The sequence below is a fragment of the Nymphaea colorata genome, chromosome 3 (genome assembly GCF_008831285.2).
Source record: "Nymphaea colorata isolate Beijing-Zhang1983 chromosome 3, ASM883128v2, whole genome shotgun sequence".
Classification (NCBI taxonomy): Eukaryota; Viridiplantae; Streptophyta; class Magnoliopsida; order Nymphaeales; family Nymphaeaceae; genus Nymphaea; species Nymphaea colorata.
This window is the reverse complement of record NC_045140.1, coordinates 3225583-3246077: the sequence shown is the minus strand read 5'-3', so window position 1 is coordinate 3246077 and position 20495 is coordinate 3225583. Positions and strand designations below refer to the sequence as shown.

The 20495-nt window shown below is 36.4% G+C and overlaps 1 protein-coding gene across 1 annotated transcript; it reads right to left on the bottom strand.

The window, feature by feature from the left end:
- Positions 1 to 4016: 4016 nt before the first annotated feature.
- Positions 4017 to 9272, bottom strand: LOC116250504 (probable serine/threonine-protein kinase At1g01540). Its single transcript, XM_031624155.2, has 7 exons — positions 8273 to 9272; positions 7603 to 7707; positions 7352 to 7474; positions 7083 to 7253; positions 6854 to 6983; positions 6549 to 6758; positions 4017 to 5946 (listed from the first exon to the last, which is right to left on the bottom strand). The coding sequence occupies exons 1-7, from the start codon at positions 9010 to 9012 to the stop codon at positions 5770 to 5772; spliced, it is 1656 nt and encodes a 551-aa protein (XP_031480015.1). The 5' UTR covers positions 9013 to 9272; the 3' UTR covers positions 4017 to 5769.
- Between the last annotated feature and the right edge of the window lie 11223 nt (positions 9273 to 20495).

The window sequence follows — 20495 nt, the reverse complement described above, 5'->3', positions numbered from 1 at the left end:
AAAAACTAAGATTTATTATACGTGTTCTTGCCTTAAATGTCTGGCTCCGTCATTGCCAAAGTTCATTTACTTGCCCGCCCATATTACCGATCTTGGACATTCTGCAACACCTATCTTTCAATCTATAGAATCTTCATAATTAGAACAGTTATTTATGTGCACATATATGTACCGGAGCGGATATGCATCGGGCGATACTAACAACGGTGCTCATTTTGGTTAGCCTTTAGATATAACTTGGGTGCAGAGATAGGTGTACACTTTGTGTAGGCAATTAAAATTCTTATTTTTATATTGATATTTTTGAGCAATTTTTCTCATTGGTACCCTTAAAAACTTAAAATTTATGCCGAATGACAGCTTTGGATTTTCTTATTTACATATTGGTATCCCTTAATTAAAGGGGTGGAAGCGCATCAATAAGCTCATATTGAGGCCAACTAGGTGGATTGGGTATTGAGGCTAACTATAGGGGGTTGAGTCTGACGTCTACAATCTTTAATACCATGCTTCGAGGGAATAGGCATCGTTGCCTTTTCATCACACTAATATAGAATATAGAGCAAATGTTGGCAGGTTTTATGGTGTTCAAGTACGGTGCATGCACCCACTCCAAGAGTAGAGTGTGACCATATTGGTTCAAAAGCAAGCTCTAAACCTCTCGAATTAAGAGGGCTACGGTCTCTCTTATGGGTAGTACTAATTTTAATTTAATATAAGGGTAATCTCAAATTGGTATATTTTCGGCATCATATACGTAGTTAGCACATTCGGCATAGTTAGCAGCTTGGTATCAAGGTCATCATCGTCACGATCATCAATATCGATATCGTCACGATCTTCAATATCAATGTCGTCAATAAAATAACATTTATGACAAAATATGATCGTTCGGTTCCTACAAAACCCATCACTAAAATACCTTTAGAAGGGGGTAGGGCTAACCGGAGCGAAAAGGGTTTTCCATGAGATGGGAAATGAGTATGATCTTAGTAAAGTTGTGCTTACTTGAAAAGAAGAAAAGAACGTGGTCGCACCGTCCCCTATTTATGCAATGAATAAGAAAACATAGTTTGCGAAAATTATATGCCTTATTAACCATGCATAATCTAGGACATATACCTTGTGCATTATAACTAACTCTCTTGCTAGGGTTTAGTTACCCTTTTGAGAACATGCCACAAAGAATTCCGTGAAATTGGTTGACCTGCTTGATGAGGTTATAGTTCCAACAAAGTACTATCTTTCATTAATGTTTTTGCAAAACAAGGAGAAGATATTATATCAATTCTATGTCTGACTACTGTTGTTGTTGGCCTTTGACAAAAGCTTGCTTGCCGTGTACTCTTCTCTTTACGCTGCCCTTGTATGGTGTTGGGAGTAGGGACCCTAATCACTCGTAAATAAATAAATAAAGTGTTTGTCAATATATAGGACAAACGCATTATTAGTGCAGATTGTGGCCTGGCAACCATCATACACAAACCAACAAAAATTATTTATTTTCATATCCATATTTCGAGATAATTTTTACTTTTTACATATTGGTGCTCCTTAAGTTTTGAAAATTTTATAATTAGTGCCCCTTAACTAAAATTTTTTAGCTTGGCTTCGGAGCACTCTTGCACGTTGTTATAATTGATACTTGAGTTAGGTTTAACCACATAATTTACATTTGGAGTTCCATTTGATACTTGAGTTAGGTTTAACCACATAATTTACATTTGGAGTTCCATGCACATGCACAAATGGACTTAAACAGTGGTATATTATAACCAGGCGTGGAGTCAAGGTAGGCATGAGCCTTGGCTCCACTTCAAAAAAAAAAAAAAAATTACATGTAAATTTTTAAAATTCTCACATGTTATCTATATTTTTGAAAAATAATATTTCGGTTTAATTCAAAATTTATAAACTTTAAGTCGGTCTGCTTCATGAAAAATTTATGGCTCTGCCCCTTATTATAACCCCTTAAAAAAAATACCTAAAAGTAGTCATATGAAGGTTTATCCAGTCCCACATCTCACAAGTCGTCCTCGTTTCTACATTTTTTCTCTCTTTTTGGACTTATTAGTTCCTATTACAAAATTTTATCATTGCTTATAATATAAAGTTTATTTATTTGTTGCTGTGTCTGCAAATTTCTCGTTATTTTTCTTGGTGTAAAACTTTGCTTCTGATGGCCTTTTTCCTTAATTTTTCTTCCTTGGTATTAAAATTTTATCATTGTTTATAATATAAAGTTTATTTATTTGTGGCCGTGACTGCAAATTTCTCGTTATTTTTCCTAGTGTAATATTTTGTTTCTGATGCCCTTTTTTCCTTAATTTTTCTCCCTTGATATTAAAATTTTGTTTCCAAAGATTGAAAAGGTTGGTATACAAAACGCTATTGGAATAACATAGATGCCCAATAACCAAGCATACAAAAAATAGATCATTCTTTCACAAAATTTCATGTATTTCAAGTAAACAAGAGAAGATCCTCCTCGTCCCTTTTTTCCGACCGGCTGAGATCCGAGGCGGAGCCGTACTTACTTTTGATGCCTCGAGATGCCGCTTCAATCAACTTCAACTTTCATACATATCTTTTTTGTATAGAAAAAGACAAACATTGCTTGCTAAAGTTTTGCTAGAGAATCAGGTTTGTTTTAGAATTTTTTTGTTTTATTTCAACGAGTTTCTTGTGCAACACGGAAGGTTGCATCTTTTATTTTAATGTAACAAGGCGTCTGAAGCTGTAGGACACACACACTTACGCTTCTACATCTTTAAAAATTCGAAAAATGCATCATTCTCTAGATTTTTCCGTTAAACAGCTATTAACTCTTGATAATTAGTAAGTTGGACGGCCAACGGTAAGTGGAATTCAATCATTCCAATGCTTGAAAATGCATCGAACTTTTTTTTTTTAATCCGAAGTTGTGTATGAAAGAAATCATAAGTGAAAAAAATTAATGCGAGTAGGTTTCCGACTGTGTCAAAGATATTTAACTAATTAGATCAAGTGACAGTAATTTGAATTGTAATGACTAATATGAACCAGAAAATGGACTCGTCTTCAATGAGGAGCTGCACAAAATGGCCGATCGAACTACTCAAAGCATCTCAATATTATTTTCAATCCATTATTTAACAAAGTTTTATATTTTCAATTTCTGTTTTACAGTGCTTTTGGGTCTTTCGATTTTCAAAAACATACTTCTAAAATTCTTGAAATCTAATTAATTCGTATTAAAATGCGCAGGTTACTATATATATATATATATATATATATTAAACCTCTTGGGAATGGAGGTAAAAAGGTGAGTGATGTCCTTTATACAATTTTTACTTTTTGCACATCTGTCCACATCTTTATTCTATTTACAAGAAAAAATCAAACAGTTGGCTAAATTTACCACCTAAATGCTTTTACAAATTTACTCCAATGATTGGACGAGAGGATCTTTTTCTTCAAAAGCTCGAATGGCCAACGGAATCAGCAAAGCACCTTTCTAACCCATACTAGTAAGATATATAAATCCATATACATCCAGTGTATGGAAATTAACAATATTCCTGTGGAATTATATTTAGAAACAAGTAGACGAAAGCAGACAATCTAACGGATTGCGGAGGCGTGCCGTCATTTAGAAACTTTTGTAGCTTCTTACGCGGAAACGATAAGAATCTTCATAGTGGCATCCAGTTGCCTTGGGCGTTGATGCGTGTCAAAGTACGATGAACGGACAGGACCGTTCCATTGCAGGTCGAACGATGAGAACAGGCTCAATTCTTTTGACAAAATCAACGAGCGCCGGCGTCCATGCAAGTTCTCCGGCTCTTACAACAAACAAAAATAAATCTAAACAGATAAGTCGTGGCTGTGTAGAATCAATCGAAGTCCCTCCCAATGTGAAACCAGAGAACAAATAGAAAAAAACAAAAGGGATAGAGAAAGAGGTTGGTGAAGATGGCTGTATGTCACCACCTCATAATGGCGATGATGTAGAGAGAGAGAGAGAGAGAGAGGCATTAAAAAAGCACATCCATGCATAATAAGTGGTGATTATGGCTGTAACAGGTCCACTTTCGAAAAAGGTAAATAAAAAGTCACAGAGGTGTGAGACCACCAAAAGATTAAAGATGGGGAGGGTGAGGAGCATTAAAAAGCAGCACATCGTTCTGATCTGTTACTGTCAGCGATTAACTGTGGCTTCCTCCTCCTGGACATGCTAAGATGGAAGAATGTACTGCTCTGTTTACTTCACCTTTCTTTTCTGCAGAAATCACTACTAATACACAGTTTGTCCTCCACCTCTGCCGCCTAGTAATGGCTTTTAAATAATCTCACGAGATGGGCTACCAGAACTATTACTCTCTGCACCACCACCAATCACCATCCATCCCACTTACTTCCAGTGGCTCCTTGCACCAGTTGTCGAATTCAACCCTTCAGCATATTGCCTTCCTGTCATATGGGCCCATGCGCATTAAAGTCGTGAGTATTCTCCACTCCTCTCCCACTTTCTCTCTCTATCTCTATCTCATTGATTTTAAGATTCTTGCCATCGGTGACCTTCTAGCCTTCTGCCTATACCACAACAAAGAATGTCCCACACAGACGAGGAGATTGTACCAGCAATTGAGAAGAAAAATTAGATACTGCAACCTTAAAACCAGGAGACAGAATATGTATGTTTCTTGCTGTTCAGAATTATGCAGTTGCCACAATGAAATTTCACTTGCCACTTTGCAGTTGCCTATAATGAATCTTACACTCCAGATATCCTAAACCATAAACGGGTGGGGCACAAGGTGTAACCAAGATGGGCATATAGACCTTTACCTGGAAAATTGTCTCCCTAATTGTGAAAGATAATTTTATTCAGGTAAAGAAGAAAACGTAGACTTGATGCCTCAGAAATAACCTCTCACTTCCGCAAATAGTAAGCAATAATAAAAGCAAAAATAAATGAACATGTAATCAAGTAAAAGGACTGTAGTACTGCTAATAGTCTCACAATCAATTGCATGAAGTACCAAGTGGCTAGAGTACACGCAACTTTAAAGAGAATCTTGCGTTATATTTATGCCTGTGTGTCAAATGAAAGAGAAAACAGCAAGAAACAAGCATATAACAAATATATTTGGAAAAAACGAAAAAAAAAATCCATGCAGCTTTGTCATGACAGCCAACTTTGTGGAAGACACCTCCTTGTATCGAACTTATGAAAATTCACAGAAACCTGTCTCTTTAACAATCAATAAGAATAAGCAGGTTTATGGTTTCCAAATTTAATTATTCAACTGTATGTGTATATGCTGTATGAAGCATTTTCTGAAGAAGGAAATTAGCACATAATACCAAAAAAATCTGAAGAATCTCTGCTCCACAGAATATTAGATCTGCCTCAGTTTCCAACAAGAGCATTGACATGGCAGACCATGTAAACATACGTCAATATAACAGATTGATGGACAAAAAGTGGAATCCATGAGAATGGTATCCATTTTATATTTATAGATATCAATCAACTTCAACAGCATAAACTTCAACTGCAAGCAGATTCGGATTCTGGAACCTTACCTCAACCACCAAACGTGCATAAATCCACCGAAAACTCAAAATGGATTAAGCTATCATTGACTAACGATCATGTACAAAATAGCTTATTGGTTATCTATCAGCACTACCACACGAAGAAACAAAGGTCATAAGAGGCAACCATGAAGCCTTTGACCAAGAAATAGCTACAATTTGGATCATGTTGTTGCAACAAATAAATTATTTAGCCAGAAGTGATTGTCGTCTCCACCTATTTCTGTTTTCAAAAAGGTTAGCTCTTTCAGAGCCACTACCATCGTCTGACTCAGTAGTTTGCTTTTCAGATGATTGTCCTGGACTGTTATTATTTGGACTTTCACGAAGTATGCGTGCAGGATCTCGCCCAATTCGACGATCCTGCATCATGGGAAGAGTAGGTGCAAATGAGTGCTAAGCAGGAAAAAAAATATTTCCACAAATACTTTTCCATTTTCTAATGATCAAAAACTAGTTTGTCATACGCAAATGATGCACAAACTTTTGAATTCAAACAACATAATTTGAATACAAAATTAGTACCCCAAGTTACATATTCATAGAGTTAAATGTTGATGGCAAGCAGATATAATCACTTTGACAACACATGCTTTTCAAGAATAGAAAATCGAAGTAATAACAGTAACTAAAAATGATCAAAACTTTTGTTCATGAAAGAAATGCTTAAAGCCTTCCCTCACCATGTATCAACAATTCACTTGATTTAGTTTTAACTTTTAACTAAAGAAACATGATTATTGGATCACCAGTCAAAGATAAACAGTTATGAACTAGCAATGTCTAAGTAAACAAAATATAACTTCAAAATGACCACACAAAGAGAAGTAGCTTCCAATTTGAAAAAAATAGGACAAAGGGAAAACAAAAACGAAAGTGCAGGTGGATCTTCTAGAAAAGATAACAGAAGAGCAGCAAAATTTCTTGAAGCAAATTGAACATGATTAAAGATGAGAACAGCATACATCTCGGTATGGGAAATCATCCACTTCAAGCATATGTATGACATGCCCCATCTTGGGCCTTTTTTGGGCATCTGGATCTACACATCTTAGAGCAACCAAAAGGGCCCTCTTCAATGCCCTTGAAGATGGCTTCTCAAGCAGCTTAGGGTCCACTACTCCCTCGGAATTCCTATTTGCAACCATTGTTTTGAGCCACTCAACCAAATTCACCTGATAATCATACCAAATGAAAAATTATAAAAATAAATAAATAACACATGAGAAGAGCATGACAGTGAAAAAAAATTGAAGGGCAAAGTAGCAACCTCTCCAGGAGGCCTGCTGTAATCAACTGGGTTTCTTCCAGAGATAATCTCCATTATAAGAATTCCAAAACTATATACATCACTTCTTTCATTCAACATCCCAGTACTTGCATATTCAGGAGCCACATACCTATAGAAGTCAAGCAAGAATAGCACATGGAATATTGAAACTTCAATTTGCTAATAAAACAGGAGGAAAGCAAGTATTATGAGGAATAATAAAGCATACCCAAATGTCCCCATAACCCGGGTCGTGACATAGCTCCTCTCAGATCCCAAAAGCTTGGCCAAACCAAAATCAGAAACCTTGGGGATCCATTGCTTATCAAGCAATATATTACTCGACTTGACATCACGATGAACAACCTTAGGCTCCAGTCCTTCATGTAGATAAGTGAGCCTGCACTTTGCATGAAATTTCACCAGTATGAAACAATGTGGTTACCAAAGAAATAGGAGAACAACAAAATGAATCTCACGAAGATGAAGCAACTCTACCCTTTTGCTGTTCCAAGTATAATGTTCATCCTAATTTCCCACGTTAAGGGGCTGTAGGTTCCTACATCACCATGAAGCCATTGCTCCAAATTCCCATTATCTAGGTATTCGTAAACAAGCAACCTGACATTCATCCAGAAAAGATCAGTCACTAAAATATTCTGAAAAAAATAAAGAAAAACAAGCGACAAATGCAAAAATATACATAGAACAGAAACAGGAAACTGGTGATATAAGAAATGAGTGATCACCTATGAGCTCCTTCAGCACAATAGCCAAGCAGTCTCACTAAGTTCTTATGCCGAACCCGCCCGATAGCTTCAACTTCAACTTTGAACTCCTTTTCCGCTTGGCCCCTAACGGTGTCCAGAACAAAAAAAATCATACAAATTAAACAGGGAGTTCACAGCTTCATCATTCATATTGTTTCAGCTTCTTGCAAGAGAAGCATAAATTTCACCATTAGTTACTCCGTTCTCCTCCATAAGTTGCTAATTCAAGAATCAAAATTAGCTACAAGTACCAAATGTGATTAACTAATGAGCCATGACCATTCACAGGGCACAACTCCATAAATACAACACAATCTTATGAAACACAATTGTGCCAGATTGACAGATAGTGGTGATCATGATGATAAGAAAGATCAGAAGACTTGACATGCACATGAAAACTCCTAGTCCCTTGTCCCCTGTCGGTGACATTATCTGATGGCAAGGAAGCATTTGTTTTCACCCATAACTTTTCCCAGAAAATTAGAAAAACCTGGGATATTGCATTTGAGGAAGGAAGGTTCTAAACGGCCTCATTTGAGCAACATGCAAATGATCACGGCTTTAATCTACCATGAACGGTGAGGGGCATTACAGAGCATGCTTTGGCCGAAAAAAAATGGAAAGAAGGGATCACATGATCTTCCACCTATTATTGAGCAGATTCTTGATGGCGACGTTGGAGTTATCCTGGAGGACCCCTCGGTAAACGATGCCATACCCACCTTCGCCGATCACGTTCTCGTCGGCGAACCCGTTGGTGGCTATGTCGAGCTCCCGCAGAGTGTACCAGTGGCCCCAGCCAAGGTGAGAGACCTCCGGCGCCGGAGTCATTGGCGCTGGATCAACGGTGGACCGGCTTTCACCGCTGCAGTGGGATGAAGACGTGCCACCACGCTCCGGCAAGGTCACTTTGTGCTCTTTGCCGATGTCCACGCGGATCTCGTCGCGGGGGCCCTCGCCGGAGGGCTGCAGGATGCCGGAATCCGTCATGGGCAGGGCGAGGATTTGAACTAGAGGCTTGTGGGTCTCAGAAGCAGGTTTTTGGGTGTGGTCGAGTCTGATCTCTTGTATCTCCTTGCACACATGGGGGATGGTCGGTTTCGAGCTCGGCGGCGACTGGTTGTTTTGTTGGTGGTGGAGGGGAAGGGGAGTCGTCTTGCTGCTGGTGTTCTTGGTGGTAGTGGCGGTACTGGTGGCCGTGAGGACATTATTGCTGCTGTTGTTGTTGTTTTTTCTGCGAGAGGTGAGCCAGAGGGAGAGAAGGAAGAGGAGAATGACGATGGCGGAGCCAACGGAGATGCCAAGCACCACCCAGAGCCTTAGCCCGAATATGGAGGTTCGCTTGGAAAGCTCATCGTTGAGCGCCGCCCCATTGTAGAACCCCATTTCTGCTTCCTCCCGCTGCTGCTTCCTTCTCCCCTGCTGAAGCTCAGCGTTGTGGGCTCATCTCCAGCAAGAAAATCCAATAAGAAATGCAGAGTAAAAGGAAAAAAAATAAAAGGAGAGAGAGAGATAGAGTGACAGGGGAAGATGGCAGCTGGGTTTCACTTTCTTAGGTGGAGAGAGATTTGGAGATGTAGAAATCATATTTAAACTAAAGCACGTCATCTTCTTTCCTTTTGCTTTTTCAGAATCTTCCTTTTTCCGAAACGGACCGCTTCCAATCCCTGCGCACAAAGATCACTCATCTGGAGCTTAAGCCTGAAAAGAGCTAACGGTCCTTCCTTGCTCAGATTAAATGAAGCCGTGTTTGAAACTTCAATTCATCTTGTTATGAAATGTTGTCCAATGGATAAAATATTTGATATTACATGTTCAACTATGTTTAGCATGATAAACTATATTTAAAATACTATTGAACCATAATCATGCTATGAAACATTGTTAATTTCTAGTAGTAATGGTTTCTGAATATTTGGTCATCGGATAACAGCTATTACTCTCTTCTAAAGAGTATGATGAAATACTCTTTTTGTTTACATAAAAATTATTTCTCAAGTTAAAAAATTATTTTTTAAGATTTAACTTGCTCCAAATGAATGAATCTCATGAAAATGATTCACATCACGCGAACTGAACTCCATCCGAATGTTGGTAACTCGGCAAATGACAGCATATAACTTAGAACATGAATTCAAAATGGTGCCGGAAAAGGTGCTAACTTTTTCAGGCTTTGAAGCCAACATTAATTGTTGAGGGTACGAACAGTTCTGAGAGTCGTATGAGAGCTATGACTTTGACGCGTTAGATGCCTGCAAAAAATTCCAGGCGCTATACATTAATGTGAAATCCACATACAACTAGAATCTTAAATCTGAGGTACTACTCTGAATGAACTAAATACCCCTTCTTTCCTTGCCATAAATAACAGCTCACGCTCATCTCATGGATCGTCTCAGAATTTCACTTCACCAATTCAGAATTTTTAATGTTCTTTAAGTGCATAGAGTTCCATTGTATATGGTACCACAAATTATTTACTATATTCTTTAAGAGAGCTTGAATCCTGGTGTTAGGGATGTCAATAAATCCGTTTTTAATAAGATACACAATCGAATTGTTTAAAGAAGTATGATATAGAAAATAATTCAATTACTGATTAGGAAATCGGAATCAGACTTGAATTTAAGTGTCTTGAGCTTAAACCATGGCCATGGGGTCTATAAGATGAAGTAATGGGTGTCAAATAAGTCTGATTCTAATCAAAATATGATTGAACTGCTTAAAAAATCGGATGTAGAAAAGAATTGAATATTTGATTAGGAAATCAGATCAGATATAAATTTAAGAAATGATATTCAATTGAATACGGATTTGGATTTAAATAAATATGTGATCAGTTTCATACGAGGATTTAACTTATAGTTCAATTTAAAAAAAAAAAAAATGTCCCGTACCCCATGTCCATGCATGTTGGAAGTCTATTTTATAACATATGGTACGAGCCAAAGTTCATCGAATCATGTGAAACTAAAGACTTGAGCTCAAACATATTTTGTTGGAATTGCTAAAGCTTCTTTCTCAGCCTCAATGAGAACCAAAAAAAACTTTTCCTTCTTCATTGACTCAATAGATTCTTTAAAGATTAAAAAAAAAATAAAAATTACATAAAAAAATAAAAAAAATTAACTCTTAAAAGAATAGGAATGGCTTTTGGATCAGATGGCGTGTGTCCAAAGTAAAAAAAATTCTGCGGCACGTGCAAGCAGCGTGACATCATATTTATTTATTGTTTTTTTGTTCTTTTAAAGTCTAGATTTTAGAAAGTTGGTCCATCTCTAGTCTCTACCGGTTCGCTCCCTAGAGTTCCTTGCCCAAATGACGAAGATGCCCCCCAAGTATTCGGGCAGAGTCGGCAGTAATTTAATTTTGCAAGAAGATAAAGTTGCCTCTGGAAACGAATCGAGATTTGAGGTCTTGTATTAAATGTTATAAACCTGAGATTTGGAATTGGGTGTGATATAAGATTAGATCGGATTTCAGATCCGAGAATGTGAAGTGTAAAAACCTCCTTTCTTATTTTGTGGATTTAAGATCAGTTTTGAATATGAAATATGAGGGAGAGTTGATGGGTCGTTTGGCATTCGGAACACTTTATGACTATCTTATTATTTTGAGTTAAAAGATCTGACGGATTCATTTAATATTGAAGTTAGACCCTTCTTTATTCCAACCACCTTTCAGGGTTTCACAAAATGTGGATTTCTAATCAGCCTTGATATAAGCAAATGTACTTAATTAACTCTACGATGGAGCTAAAGGGTTGTTTGACAACTGGAATATCATGTGAGTGTTTTGTAAATATGCTCTAAAAATTGAAGTAATTTCATGAAACACTAGGCATAATTAATTCTATGAATGTGTCAAATGACTCCAAAGAGAGGCCAGCAGGGGCATGGATGTCAACTGGTTTTCAAAATTAAAATTTTATTTTAAAATATTTTTTAGTGATATTGATTTGACCCTCACAAAAATTTTGAAAAATATATTACAGTTGATCCGTCAAGCATTCGGCCACCCCATGAAGTTAATGCCGAGTCCTTTCTTTTAAAATCAATTTTTAATCAAATCCATCTACAAGTTTTGCCAATTGGAACCGACATCGATTGAACTTTGGATCGATGTACATTTTCTAAGTTAAAAATGATATATATATTTATGTGTATGTACTTTGGATCAATGTACATTTTCTAAGTTAAAAATGATATATATATATATATATATATATATATATATATATATATGGATCAAATAACTCAAAATGACTGATTTCTGACTAAGTGCATTTTGATAAAGCAGTAATCAGGAGGCACAGTTGCTTCGAGCGCATCTAAAGGGCACTCAAAGGTTTTATATTATGTAGTATTTGGTAGCCATAGATCTCAGATCTGATGTTGCATTAAAAGGTGTGACTCTTAAAAGTTGAGGACCTTAATAGCATGGATCTTAAATCATAAAAACCATGGATATAATGTCGGATGGAAGATTGTTCGACCTTAAATCCACAGGTTTAGAATACTGTTGATCTCAGATCGGATCTAAGATCTGCAGTGAAACAAACACGCCCTAAAAAACAACTTAAAGGAGAGTGAAAAGCAACTGAAAGAGAATGTTGTGTGATGTACACTTTTCACTATAGCTAGACGTTAAAAAATACAAGTTTACTTTTTTTTTCGTGAGAAGAAAAATCACACGTAGGGCATTAACTTTCGTGTGAGCGAGGTTTGACCCAAAGTCAGAAGAAAGCCAAAGCCTCCACCCAACTCCTTATCCTTCAATGTCTGCCAACCCGGGTGTGGATATTCAATCATATACAATGATAAGTATGAGTTATGATATGCAATGATACATATGAGTTAGGGCACAAATCAACTGATGTATACTTAAATCATGAAATTTGTAGGCTGGTGTGGTTAATAAATGACATCCAATTGAATTCAGATTGGATTTAGTTTTAAATAAAATATTTTATATCCAATGCTCTTAAGATGTAAAACTAGGCCAGATTCTGCTCAAAATTCAGATTCAAATCTTGAAATCAGATTTTGGACTAAAATTCGGGCATGACTTTTCTTTGTTTATATTTGAATCCGAATATAAGAATGTATACATACAGTTAAAGATATATCCGAGTCGAATCCAATCCGTTGACTTGAGATCCGAACTCATTTGGCTTCAAGAGAAAATAATTCTTTTTCACAAGAAATAGATTTAATATTTCAGGAATAGCAAAAACTAACTTTTGTCATTAGACAAAGGAATGGACGTAGCTATGAGGAAAGTACTCACATTCCTCCCTTACCGCGATTGATGGCCACCGAGCCGCGAGTCGGTGACTTTTAAAATATATATATATATATATGTGTGTGTGTGTGTGTGGTTATGTTTGTGCGTGGGGCGACGACGCAACTAGTGATTAAAACCGAGGCGGCTCAATTACTCGTTGAAAATACTAACATTATAAAAATAGTTTTTTCAATTCCATTAATTCATCAATTGTTTTGTCCAATTCACTAAGAAATAATATTCATGTACTTACAATTGAGTCGTGTACGTTAGGAAATTCGATATATCGAGTATATCATAGTCTATTGGATGGGTAACTTGACCTGGGAATAATACGTGCCAACGGAAGACATGCATGAATCATTGAATTTGCTCAACATTAAGTGGATTGACTTACTGTTTCAATTTACATTAAATTCAAATTGATTGGGCTTACAAAATTGCAACTTACTGTCTTCAACAGTGGCGAAGCCACGTCGTAACTGTTGTGGGCACTTGCCCACACTAGTCTACATAATTTGTTTTATTTACATATTGATTTATATATATAAGTGTCCCTTGAAGTTTGACATTCAAATAGTTGGGATCCTTAGTTAAAAATTTCTGACTTCACCACATGTCTTAAACCAGCTAAAGTTTAGAAATAAAGAGAGAGAGAGAGAAAGAAAGAAATGAAAATGAATTAAAATGTTGAGAGAAGTTACTCAAGAACATATAACAAAAGGGTACAAAAGCAGACATTCGATACAAAAATTATACATTTTCCTAAGCAAGCTAGATCTGCATGTGGGCACATGAGCATAATCAAAATCATATACCTGATTCTTGATTTTCGATTCCGATGTCTAACTAATTGAAGACTCGAAGCAGAACCCAATCAGGAACCAAGGATTCTTCCTCTTCTCTTTTAGCCTTCAAGTTCAGAGATGATGAATTTTCCTTAGCTTAGGGCTTTAAATGGCAGCTGAGAAGAAAAAAAAACATGGAGTGAAGAATTAGGGTTTAGTGTTGTAGAGAGAGTCCACAAATTACATTGGCTGTTCCCGCTCTCATATTTGCTCTTCCTTTCTCTGTCATATTCTCTTCTGCAATTCCTTTCGCTTGCTCGAGGTCGATTGCTTCATCGTCATCACAGGAACTATTTCTCTTCGGACTTTGGAAAACTCTCCCTCGCTGCTGCCATTTATGATAGCTGCACTTACAAGAATGGTGACACATACGATGAGTTTATGGATCCAATCTTCTCAGAAATCCAAATATAGACGAGTTTTCTTAAACATATGTTCATAATTTGATATATTTTATTGTTTATATATATAGGTGCCCTTAAAAGCATTAATGTTATTGAATTAGTGTTCTTTCCATCCAAAATTTCTGTCTCCGCCAGTACATCTAAGCCTATCACAGCCCTTAGAAAGATCAAGTTTTAATATATATATATATATATAATCAGCTCATGAATCATGAATGTACATGTTAGGAATAAAAGCTCCTTGTTCCTCATCAATAACTAATATATTTCATTCTTTCTGCCATACGTTTGGTGATGGTTTCATACAAGGAATTGCAAAGCGAGATAATTTTTTAAGAAGTCCGACATAATTGTTGTTCATAGTTACTTTTTTCATAAGTACATATTTCCTTTTCAGATGCAAAATTTTATATTAATAATCTCAGATTCAATCTGAGATACCAAAATTTTGAGGTGGTGCCAAGGTCCATGCCGGCCCTACCTTGGCTCCGACTCTGCCTCAGCTGGATTTGAGTGTAGCCACATATGATGCTCACATCAGATCTATGTTGTATTCTCGCAAGCGCTCACTGTATTAAGCTAGAAACCGATTAGTGCTCCGCAGCCAAAATTTTTTTGCTCCGCCACTTTTGAATCTGATAAATTGTTTTCAATATGGGTTTGAAATACGAACCAAGATTCAGACCTTTCGCGTTTGTTTTGGATCGGATCGTTGAACCAAATCTGATTGCTTCCACCGATGCTTTCTTTTACGTACAATGCCGAGTACGGTTGGATCGATCCATGGTCCTCCTACCTGTATACATCTTCAAGCAAGCGTTATGTGGTTCGGAAAAAATATGTATCGGACTGTTTGTATCCAAGTCTCATTGATTCCGCCAATCCTGAATTCAAACTGATATATATGCTAGATCCAAGTCCAATCTAGGTTCTGACCTCAACCAGTTGGACCTGGATCTGACCCTTGGGCAGATCCAAAATAGTTCAGATAGTGCCAAGTCTGGATTTAATTCGATCCAATTACTCAAATTGCAGGAAAGTTTTGCAGTCTACAACGAGATAACCGAGATGATAGTGTCAGTGCTTAGCCCAAGAGGAGAGCACACCCTTGACGTAAACATAGCAAGTGTGGGCACTGTGTGGGCAATTTATCTATGCAGACCTAAAAAAATGTTTGGTTTTTCTCATTAATATTTCAGGGTAATTTTTTTTATTTACATATTAGTGTTCCTTACAAATTTAAGATTTTATAACCAGCGCTCTTTAATTAGAATTCCCAGACTCCACTCTTGAGGATGTGCATAGCTTTTTTGCTAACCAGGATTGGGTAGCCATGAACTCTTATTAAAAATTGGCCCTAATGTGATGAATCAAATTGAATCGAAGAACTCTTTTGAGTGGAGATACGTGACACAATGTAAAGGAGGAGCCTGAAATTTAAGGGCCATTTATATATTTGTAAGCTTTAGTTAAGAAGGCCACGATTAAGGACATAATCTTATATATAATATTATGCTAAACTTTGTCTAGTGCCTGGCATTGTCTTATGTTTTTACTATTTTTTAACAAGTTAACGATTCTTGTCTTACCTTTTTTTCTTTTGTTATTTAAAAATATAAATTATAATTTGATCTGATTCACAAACCATGATTCGTATATATATTTTATTTAATCAAGTAACTGTTCCTATTGATTCAGAAACCGATTATAATAACACGGTCTTCAGTACTTGTAGTTTCAGACTTTTAATCGGCAAAATTAAATACAAGTTACATTGTTGGGATTCATCTTCTTGTTTCGAATCCTCAAGGAACGTGAGTAGTTATAATTGATCGACCTCGGTAAGAAAGCAGATTGATATAACCTGGCAAACAACCATACTCACCGCACCATTCATTTGTTATGAGACAGTTATCATCTTCCGTGTTGGAGATTAATGGTTGTAACAGACCAACTGCAGTTTTAATGTGATCAAACAGGCAATATGTCGTCAATTAATTTGCTTCCCCTAATTCCTAAATAGTAACGTTCTAGTTTTATTAATTAATGCTCTTCAATTTTTAGGCACCTGTCAAAATTTAAAAGCTTTAATTCAGCTTTCCTCATGAAAAATCTATGGCTCCGCCTCTAATCAAGAGGGCTCTGAAAATGGTCTTGGGGTTTTATATCAACCTGGGGTGGTTTTTCACAGGTAAAATGGTAGAGAAAGCTACGGGTGGCCTAAAAGGTTGGATTGAATCTTCGATGTTTAATATTTCACCATCGAAAATATTAAAAAGATTGTTCCGATCGGCAATTAAGCCTGGGCACCGAGCCGGGCAGCCGTTGGGTACCCGGTACCCGGCCCGACTCGGGCTTGGGCCCGGGCCCGGAAAAACAAGACCCCGGCCAGTCCGACTCGTTATCAAGCAGACCCAGGTGGGCTCGATAAGCCCGGATCGGGCCCAATAATTATTTTTTAAAATTTTTTCATTATTTATATTTATATATAATATTATATTACAATTAATTATTTTTATGTATTATGTTATACTTAAAAAATATTTTTTAATGCAATCTGGCCAGGTTTAGGCTCGGGTTTTCTGAGTCGGGCCGGGCCCAGGCCCGAGTATTAGATGTTGGGCCAACCTAGGCCGGACTCGTTATCAGGCTGGGCCGGCCCAATGCCCATGCTTAATATAGGCATTGAAATCCATGCATGTTTATGTTTTGACCCTGTTTTATTATGTAATCAAAACCAAGTTAAGGGTAAGTTACGCGTATTTCATATGTTCTCGGGACTCTTTATAATTTATAAAGTTGTGTTTGATAGTCTCAGCTATTAAAAACAAGGCTGCATAAAAAAGTATGTTTTGGACATCTTTCTAAACAAACTGAGGGTTTAATACCATGGACTTTAAATCCATGTTGCATGTTCAAATCTACAGGCCTAAGGTCGGATGAGGAGAAGTCTGATCTCAAATCCATAGATTTGAAATCTCAAGGATTTTGAGAATCTAGGACTCATAATCTTAACCATCTAAGCAAATGCACGCTTTTTAACCTTTCCTTTTCTTTTTAAGTAGCTACCGTGCTCTCTGTTCAGTTGACATTCAAATTGCGATACAATTAATATCTCTTGGTACAAACATTGCATATTGATGGTCGACCTAAAACCATTGTCCCCGAGGAGTCTCTACAGTTTACGAAGATACCCTACCGCCTGCCGGCCTTGCTTGTTTCATGGAGATTCACATAACATAAAATAAATGTAGACTATTAGTACCAATAAGGATGCCAAGGGATTCGAGTTGAATTCGATGTACCCTTAACAAAGAAAAGTCATATATGTAATTCGATTTCACAATCCAAATCAAATTTTTACATTCACATCTGAATCTGAATCCGAATTTTGAACTGAATCTATTCGGTTTTCAAAATATAAGATATTGATGTAAAACTTAATCTGATTCAAATCCAAGTTCAAATTTGATCTGATTTCTTAATCGGATATTAATTTTTTTCGTATCTGATTTTTTTTTTCAAGAAATTCAAATAATAATAAATCTATACATTGAGCCGAGGACGAGTTACTGTTGGAGTGTGGAGCTTGATCCATACTTGATAGCCTTCCTTAATTTTTGTGATTTTTTGTATAATGGCACGTATGTCATTTCTCTTTACTTTGCAGGTTTTACCCTAATCTTATGTTTATGAGAGCGGCATTTTGCTTGTACTCCATATTCTTCTGTGATAGTGAAAACTACTTTGTGCGGCGGATGTGGACATAAGAAAATGTTATTTTCATGTATTCTTTCTCTTTCTTCTTCTGGTTTCTATTCCCTTCATGCACTAAGAGAGTGTAAGAGTGTCTCGTTCCTAACAGTTACTTGACTTGCTACTAACAGTTACTTGACTCACTATGCAACTGGTGGTAGGCTCGAGTAATATGTTTAGTTTGGCCCTATTCGGATCCAACCCATAGAACTCAGCCCCTTTCGTTGTAGTTCGTTGGACCATTTAGCCGACCCCTGAAAAAAATCTTAGCTTCGCCCCTGACTCAATGCAATGGCCGAATTAATGCACCGCTAATTGATGCAATGCATTAGGTGGTATGCTGTCAAAAGTTGGAGGAACCAGCAAGGAGAAATCTAAAGATCCCGGTTAATGTGGCTCACCTTTGCAAAGTCTTGCTAGTACTGCTCAAGGAACTTGCGTTCTTTTTCCTTAACTTTCTACCCTCCTCCACCAGCCTTCCCTCTTCTACACGATATAGCCTGTCTTTTGATTTATGCATCCCCGATATCGTGAAGAAGAAGAAGAAGAAGAAGAAGAAGAAGAAGAAGAGGAGGGCCGCGCGTTGCACCACTAGCTGTTCTTGCTCTTTCCTTTCTGTTTCTTCTGTAGTAAGAAATATTAATCCGAGTTTGATGACAGAGTAAATCGATATGGTCACATTGATTGGTCTTCGTTACAGGTCTCCTTTTGGGAGTCGCTACAAGCATTCCTTGATAAATCTCTCCTGTCTGTTCCTCCCTTTGTGTGTGTTGTTTGACAATATGAATAGTCACATTAATCTATCTAAAAAATTGGAGCAATTTTATGAATTAATAATTTTAGTATCCTATGAACCTGCTACAATCTGTACCATAGAGCTTTGTTCCTTCTGCTGGTTTATTTTTCTGAAACTGCATTTCAATGACAAGCTTAGTTATTATCACGATCTTCGGATACTGAGCTTATATGGCAATCTTGAACATGATGAGCTTATTTTCAAAATACTAATTTCTCTAATTTTCTCGCCATATACGGAAAGTTTAACATTGATTAAATAGAAATGTATATTTAATTGTTGCTAAGTCAACGAATACTTTAACGAAATCCATATATATATATGGATTTTGTTAAAGTATTCATTGATATATATATATATATATATATATATATATATATATATATATATATATATATATATATAAATATATATATATTATATTTATGTTAAGTAGCATAGTTTTCAGAGAGCAAAATTTTAAAAATTATTTGTTAAAAAAGATTCTAAATTGTTGCTAAAATCACCATAAACCCTTGTCACATCATAAACTATGAGTAATGCCAACTTAGTGACTGTTTTCAGTAACAAATTTTTGAATTTTATGCATCCGACAACATCGAGCATACAACAAAATTGAATTTCCTAATATATATATATATATATATTAATTTACTAAAGAAAGGTAAGGATCTAATTGATTGCTCAACGTATTACCATTTCATGACCACTATTGCATCACCCAAGGCGGAGGAATTCAACCTCATACTGACAGAAACATTGTATGATATCATGACTTTATGAAAGTATAATGAGGAAAACCAGTGTTTTTTCTCACAATTAATTCTACAGGCAGATTACACGTTTTTATTAGACTACTCCAGACTAGAACGAGATTCAACAAAAACATTTCTTATGCTCTTTGTGCTTAATTTTCATTTAAAACATAGCCTACTAGATTCAATGCAAGATAAAATGGAAAATATGAAACAGAGATTATCTTGCTAAACATTGATTAGATAATATTATCCCAACGTTTTAATCAGGATCTTTTTTTCTTTGTGATTTTGCGATTTTGCTGCATCTACATTTTGCAACCTGTTGATATGTGTGCATCATTGTCACAAAAAACATGTACGGCATGGGCGGAGGGAGGGGGCACGCCTAGGCCATGGCCCCACCCCAAGCAAATGAAAAAAAAAAATACAGTATAAAAATTGATTTTTTTTCTTTTTATGTATTTTTTGAATGTAAGTTCAGTTTGATCCTGCTCAAATCCAACTCAATAAACTCAACTCTCATTTGACCCGCCCCTGGTGTACGAGTATTATACAGTGAGAAAAAAAATAAGTACAATACGGCAAAGTTGTATATCTCAGGAATGTCTCAAAAAAATCTCGACGAATTTTTAAAAAATTGAAAACATGTAATAAATCATAAAAAATATAATAAATAAAAATTAATAAAAATAAGAAGAAGGAAAAAAAATATAATACCTATATTTCTATGTTTTTTATTTTTTTATGATTTAAAAGAAACACGTTTTCTGTGACAACGGTGTGCATGGTACCGTGATTTGCAAATACAGTAAGAAGGAACTTTCTTTGATTTAGATTGGAGCCTTAATCTCTTCCAAATTCAGTAAAGCCCAAGTTCATAGGCAGGTTGACTCGGCAATTGTTGACTCCAAACAGCAGGTGATGATTGGAAATTAATGTCATTAATAAAATATTTTGCCCATTTGAACAGGCAGCTAACTGTTGAGAAATTCAAGCAGGATGTACAGGAAATGCACATGCT

What these genes read in the sequence shown, in the direction of transcription:
- LOC116250504 (XM_031624155.2), bottom strand. Translation starts at nt 9,012, where the DNA reads ATGGGGTTCTACAATGGGGCGGCGCTCAACGATGAGCTTTCCAAGCGA. An exon ending in ACAGCAGGCCTCCTGGAGAG is followed by an intron (nt 6,759 to 6,853) that starts GTTGCTACTTTG and finishes TATGATTATCAG; the next exon opens with GTGAATTTGGTTGAGTGGCT. An exon ending in ATGATTTCCCATACCGAGAT is followed by an intron (nt 5,947 to 6,548) that starts GTATGCTGTTCT and finishes CCCATGATGCAG; the next exon opens with GATCGTCGAATTGGGCGAGA.